The sequence below is a fragment of the Mytilus californianus genome, unplaced genomic scaffold (assembly GCF_021869535.1).
Source record: "Mytilus californianus isolate M0D057914Y unplaced genomic scaffold, xbMytCali1.0.p SCAF_7, whole genome shotgun sequence".
In the NCBI taxonomy this organism is placed as follows: domain Eukaryota; kingdom Metazoa; phylum Mollusca; class Bivalvia; order Mytilida; family Mytilidae; genus Mytilus; species Mytilus californianus.
The window spans coordinates 41,376,771-41,384,061 of NW_026262723.1; the positions used below are offsets into that span (position 1 = coordinate 41,376,771).

At 32.7% G+C, this 7,291-nt stretch overlaps 1 protein-coding gene across 2 annotated transcripts in view; it reads right to left on the bottom strand.

The window, feature by feature from the left end:
* LOC127709460 (uncharacterized) overlaps positions 1-6,392 on the bottom strand; it is a 32,674-nt gene extending 26,282 nt beyond the window's left edge. The window contains exons 1-2 of one of the 2 annotated variants that reach the window (XM_052215042.1): positions 6,372-6,392; positions 2,126-3,309 (exon numbers count right to left, since the gene is read on the bottom strand). In XM_052215042.1, the coding sequence (XP_052071002.1) occupies positions 2,126-3,257 (1,132 nt within the window). In that variant the 5' untranslated portion in view covers positions 3,258-3,309; positions 6,372-6,392. Of the gene's footprint in view, positions 1-2,125; positions 3,310-6,242; positions 6,344-6,371 lie in introns of those variants that run through there. The other variant, XM_052215040.1, reaches the window with a different exon arrangement.
* Positions 6,393-7,291: the final 899 nt, after the last annotated feature.

A 7,291-nucleotide genomic window follows, 5' to 3' on the forward strand; every position in this document is an offset into this window, starting at 1 on the left:
CATTTGAATTGTTTCTAACACTTTTCACGTCGGGCCTTTTGAAAGTATCAGGTTTTTGTCATTGTTGAAGGCCTTAATTACGGTTGCCTATAATTACTTACATCCACTTCATATTTGAACTCCGGTGGATAGTTGCCTCATTAGCAATCATACATTTCTTCGTTTTTATTTATTTAGTAATACCTGATTTTTAAACTCGTGTTTCCTGAACCGAGTCCTGAACATGCATGACATATTTGTCACTGGGCGTTTAAAATTAGCAACAAACAATCAATCAATTTATACTCGTGTTAAATAAGAAAAACCATTTGATATTCATTCATTTATTGGGGTGGAGGGCAGGAGGATTTCATATATAAATATGGTTGGCTGGTAAGAGCTGAAAAATAGGCATAGTTATATTAGCGACAGATTAAAAAAGTTAATAATGCCCTCTTCCCTTCCCCATCCTTCATCTATAAATTTAAACTGACCACCACGGAATAGCCCAACTTAAGGCTTAGTGTTGAAAGTAGGGTTAAACACCAATCAATCAAAACCCCTTCCCTAGAATATCAAATAGTCGTCCCTTAACTGTTATTGTCCGTGTAGTTCTTATATTTATCCAGCTTATCGTCCTACAGGGATGTCCTACTAAGACTGCCATACCATAAAAACGTTTATAACACAGCTCACATTCTAATATTTCTGCATTCATAAATTTATTAATGTCATTTAGACTAAACGACGCCATGTTTGTTATGTGCCTCTGCCGTCTAAACTACCTATCAAAAAAGAAGAGGTGGAAGAGAGCCAGATGATCTTCCCTATGCAAAAAAACAGAAATGGACCTCTTCTGGCTCACTACCGAAGAACAAAAAAACACGCCCCTGTGTTGATAGGATGACCGGGTCATGTCAGGTGATGACCTTGTACTAAATCTAGGATAATGACATAAAAATCACTTGTTTAAGTATCATACCTCAATTTCCTTCCAAAAAATCACTTCTTTAAGTATCATTATTTTAATAACTCCCACTAATTTCAACACCCCCCAACAGTGAAATTTTGATCGTGAACAGTAGAATTTTATTACATAATCCACTGCATAATCTATAAGATGAAACCTTGATCTTTACAGGAAAAATACTCCCACTGCTGAGAAAAATCTGTTAAGAAAGTATCAGTTCATTATGTAAAGCCATTTTTATAGCATTTTTTCAACTAAAATAGAATTTGCAGCTAAATGATTGCATCAAAGGCATAAACCTTGCTGCTTAAAAGAAGCAAAAAATTCATTTTTTTCAATTTTACTAATGAAAAGATATTATCTAAACCTATGTGTTTAAAATTTTGGTAAAACTACAAAATCACAATTTGTGACAAAACTTCGAATTTGCTACCTAAATAAGTGATTTAAAAATCACTTATTTCAATAAGTCCCCTGACTGATAATGATCAATGTTTTAATCAACTTAATCATTCGAATCCTGCTAAGTATTGTATGTTTTCTTTTGTACATGTAGTCATAATTAAACTGTAATTATTCTCTTGATAAGTAAATAAAATTATTTTGTATTTTTTTTATTTTATTGGAGTGGTAAGCATGGCAAGTGTGCAGATTCCTTCATAAATCAGCCAACTTCAACTTATACTGACCACTAGACTTTAGACAAAGGGGATTTCTGAACAACCTTTATTTCTTTAACATGTTTAAGCCTTGCTTAATTCATCACTACGATCTAGTGAAGATCTTTTATCAGACTTGCGTGTATCGCATGTTCCAATTTGGTTAGTCAGATAAGAAAATCAACCATTTACCCATCCAAAAATGGCGATCAAGGGAAATAACTAAAAATCAAATTACGTCATTTGAAACCTATCTATAAAAAAGACAGCAGGAATTACCAAAAATATTGGACAGTACAACATACGGTTTATACCGCACTAACTACCATCACCAGACTCCTCCGAAAAAAAATAGACATACATAGACAAACAACAATGAATACATAATGTTCAGATTGACACAAAATGATTAAAGTGACAAGTGTATTAATATGTGAGTAAACATGTGAATTGTTGAGAATGCCTACTTCATTCAGTAAAATTTTTAAATGTACTGTATTTTGTAAACTACACTTACATTTTTGTCTTCCATACACTTCAAAGTTCATATGAGATTCTTTCTTCTTCTTCTTCCATTTACCTATACATTTAGTTTTAAGGCCATTTACTGGATAGTGACTTTGTTGAATATCATTTATTCTTCCATTTTTATTTTTATCACATGTAAGTCCAGATGAAGAGCAGCTGCAATCGTCAATACCAACTGCTTGTAATTTTTGCCAGTTACCTATACATTTTGTTTCAACGCTGTTTTCTGGAAAGGGATTTTGTTGTATATCATTGATTCTTTTATTTCTATTTTTATCTGAAGAGTGGCCACTATTGTTAAGATCGGCTGCTTGTAATTTCTGCGATGCAGCATTTACTGAAGAATTCAATATTCGAGACTGACAACAGTAAATATGATAAGCTTCATCAATTTTTCTCTTGTTGACAACAGAAAAAGTTTCCTTACAATGAATTGGTTGAACTGTTATTGTATCATTAAGTAATGGTTGTGAAATGCAAGGAATCACAGACTGGTTTGAGGCACTGAGCAAACTATTGGAACCAGTCACCTTTTCGATTGAATTTTCTGAATAGCTTTTCACCAAATCTTGCTCAATATCCATTGACCCTGGTTGGTTGTTTAAAGCATAACTGTTAAGTGTATTATCTGAAATATCTGAATTAATAGATACATTGTTCACAGAGAAGGAATTAATACTAGCAATTTTCTCATTTAAAATTATCTCCACTGGTGGCACAGCTATTGGCCCTTTTTCCACAGACGGAGGCTCTTGTCCTGAAGATAAATCTGACTGACAAATATCTTCATTATTAAGGGGCTTGCTAGCTTCAACAGCAGAAGTGAGCACTGACCCTGATGCTTCAAAGTCTGAGTAAGAATCAGTGTTTGTTGCTTGGCTTTCACTTCTTACTTCAGCTTTTTCATCTTCATCAACTACTAACTCATTTTCTACATCAATATCACACATACAGTTATTTGTTGTCAAATTTCCTGCCTGAACAGTTGAGCCATGACTAAATATGTTTGACTGTGACTGTCTCTTATCACTATACATATCATTGTCAATGTTTGACATAACTTTTCCATCTTCATCATGTTCGTCAATCAATGTTTCTGTTTTTAATACAATATCATCCATTTTGTTTTCTTGATATCAATTACAGTATATGTAAACTTTTCCACTGCAAAAACTACAAAAGAAAATGAGTATAATCAGTTAAAAGTTTGAACTTCCAATTTAAAGGTTTAAGTAACTTAGTCTGAAAAACAAGCATATTCTATACAAAGCACAAACATGTTGTCATTCACCTCAAAAGCTAACCAAACCTTTAAACAGACTTATTTCATGTATTTAGAAGGGGTATAGTTACGATACTGTTGTCATGTTATTAATGATGGCATATTTTGGAATTAATATTGATTCACTCATAGGGTCTTTGCATCGGAAATAAACACATTTATCCTAAAACCTGCAGTTGTTGGCATGATACGGGTTATGGTCTTCTCATATATATCATGATGGTATGATACTAAACCCATAACAGGAGGGATTGACCTTGATTTTCATATGATGATGACATAATCTTTCAATCAGTTAAATTGAGGTCTGGAGCTGGCATGTCAGTAACTGCTGTTCATCTATGTATCATTGTCATTTTGCTTAGCTTCTTCTGTTATCTATTCTGGCATCTGACTCAGACCTCTTTTAAACTGAGTTTTACTGTGCATATTGCTGTGTGTTTGTTCATTCTACATTGGCTAGAGGTATAGGAGAGAGTTGAGATCTCACAAAACATGTTTAACCCTGCCGCATTTTTGCACCTGTCCCAAGTCAGGAGCATCTGGCCTTTGTTAGTCTTGTATGTTTTTTTTTTATTTTATTTCATTTATATGTTGTTGAGTTTAGTGTGACTTCCATTTTCACTGAACTAGTACACATTTTTGTTTAGGGGCCAGTTGAAGCCTGCCAGCTGAAGCCCCCCTCCATGTGTGGGATTTTCTCACTATGTTGAAGACCCATTGGTGGCCTAGGGCTGTTTTCAGCTCTTTGGTCGGGTTGTTGTCTCTTTGACACCTTCCCCATTTCCATTCTCAATTTTATTTCTTTTTGGTCTTTTCTTAAAAAATTTTTTTAATAAAAATACATTGTATTAATCCTTAAACAACCATCTTTCAAACAAACTTTACAGATATTTTATTTAATGTAGTGTAAATCAATAAAAAAGTTATATATAGATAAAGAATTAAATCTATTATCATGATTATCAGTCTATAATTTTATTAAAGGAATGCACATTTAATATTAATGTTAACCATATGTACAAATGTATCAATTATACATAAAGACAGAGGTCACCTAATAACACTGATCTATCTAGATCTAGATCAAATTATATCTGATACCAATGAGATCAAAGTTTGTGTATTGAGTGGCCTTCCATGTTATGTATAAACTCAATAGTTATGTAATTTGGGCAATTATGATTGGCATTTAGGAGGAGGGCTCTATTTAGAATTCCAATTATTGTCCCATCTTTTGTGTTTAATTGTTCCTTAATAATGGCAGTTGTCAATCATACTTATAATGTATCATGGCTAAAAAAGAAAAAGACAAACAGACAAACAACAGTACACAAACCAGCATAGAAAAACAAAGACTGAGGAACACAAACCCCACCAAAAAACTGGGGGTAATCTCAGGTGCTCTGGAAGGGTAAGCAGATCCTGCTCAACATGTGGCACCCGTCGTGTTAACCAACTAGTTAAATTTGATTTGTATTATGAAATATAAGTAATTCGTGTAGAAAGGCATCTCAGCAGCTTAATACTTTGAAACCTTTAGGTCCTTTTCTTTCCAAATTAAATAAACTCACTATATTTCATACTTTTATTATGTGTAATTTTAATTTTTGCCTTTTGGCTTGGCATGAAAAAAATACCACAAAATTGGAAAAAGTGCAAGAAAGATCACTCCAGTTTGTGTATGATGACTACCATGACTACACCTCAACATTTTTACAACTTGTGGATAAGGCTAAGGTATCAACTCTTCTGGTGTGCAGAATCAGGACTATGGCTCTAGAAACTTTTAAGTGTTAAATAATATTGCTCCTTCATGTTTGAACAGTCTTCTAAAAATTAAATCTACAATATACTCTTTTAGATACATGTATAGTAATATATTGAATGTTCCCCTGGTAAGAACATCTACTCATTGTTAAAAATCATTTAAATATGCTGCAGCTACATTGGGGAACAGTCTTCCGGACCATTTCGGATCGGAAAACACTTTTTCTCAATTTAAAAACTTGATTCAGACTTGGAATGGTTTGAAATGTCGATGTTCTGCATACATTTGATTTCTAAGCCTTCGCTATTATATAGTGTCAGCTCTGCAAGTCATTTTTTTTTAATCAGCTTATTATTATACTGCCTTCCATATTTATTTATTAACTACAAGTTTTAGCTTATTAGAATTGCATTATTAACATGATTAAATGATAAGAATGATATCTTAGACTAGCACTTATTTTTAACTTTTCAATTTTTGCCACTAACGGGCATGCTGTTAGGTGACCCATAGAGGTGCTTGCCATATGAGCTGCTGATGTTTTTTTGTCAAACAGTTCTATTGAAATTATTAAAAGGATCTAAAAGCATTTTATAAATTTTTTATATATATACAAGATTGCTAGAAATGTGAAATTTTGGTTGTTGCTTGGCTTTTTTCAGGTGTTTTATTAGTCCAAATAATTATGACGTCTTGAAAGGCTATTTTATTTTTTTGCTGCTTTAAACCTTCCTGCAGGAAGGCCTCAAAGCAAACAAATCGAATAGCCTTTCAAGACGTCATAATTATTTGGACTATTGAGTAGTGTTTTATATGACATGGTGCATGATGCTTTGTTTTAAATGTTTTGTATATGTTTTTATATTCGGTAAACAGTTCATCAGAGCTTTTTTTGTATGTTTTATGCTTTGCCGAATCAAAATAAAGTTTTCTATGTCTATGTCTATGTTCACCTGTTCACGGAAAAGACATTTATTTCTCCTTTGTTTTTAAAGGGAAGTAACTGTGGATTGGTATTTTAGCTAATTACAAATGCTTTAGTAAAGCTTTTACATGTTATTTTTCAAGTTGGCGTTTTGGCTATATATAACGTCCTGTAATAGTTTCGAGTTAATATCACACACAGTGTTTTCACACCAATTCTTTAGTCACACATGTATGAGGGGGGAGATAAACAAGCACCTGTTATCCTTAGTCGCCTTTTTCTTCTTTTGTGTAACTACCTCCTGTTATTGAGGAGCACGCCAAAAAGGATTGTAAAGAGGAAATAATGAAATTTTAGATTTTAAGTGCTAATAAATGCCGTAAATTTGAGAAATGGACACAATTTTGCATAATAGCAAGTAAGTAATCTTTATTCAAAACAGGGTTTTCATAAATTATTAACAAGAAGCTCTTTAATCTACTAAACACGGATAAGGATTTCTATATACAAATAAACCCTTGACTAAACTGAGAACAACCGTGACTGCGTATAACACTTGTTCTCGATTGTAGAAGAAAAGTAAGATGCCACTGTTACACATGTACTTTTCTCATGAATAATTATTGCTCTACTGAACCCTGATATTTTAAAATATTGACTTTAACTTTTAATAGATTACTATATGTATTCGCGGATACTGACTATAACAGTATAGTAATCTCAGACTATATATTGGCTTGAAAAGGAATTGAATATATAATCTTGTCGATACTGCTTCAATGATGTTCTGGTATTTCACAAGGTCATGCGTTACACACAGACTGTTTATGACGGTCTTTAAACTAAATCCGTTGGCTGTGTACTGATTGATACTTTAGTCTGACAGAACATGATTTATTTATTGGTTGTAATTGACAAGTTTTAACTAGCTTTCTGTAATTGCGAGTACTTTTATTTCGGTGCTTTGTATTATTATAACTTAATATTTTTCGTTATTTTTAAGAACTTGGGTTTTAATGGCAATTCTTTGATGAATTCTGTTAAATGTGCTACCTATCGACTATGTCTTTTGATTATTAACACCGTTGGGTTGTTGTCTCAATGATGTATAACCCACATCACATTTTTTCCATACCAAATTTACTTATTAAGCTTTGTAACTGCGAATTTTTGTAAA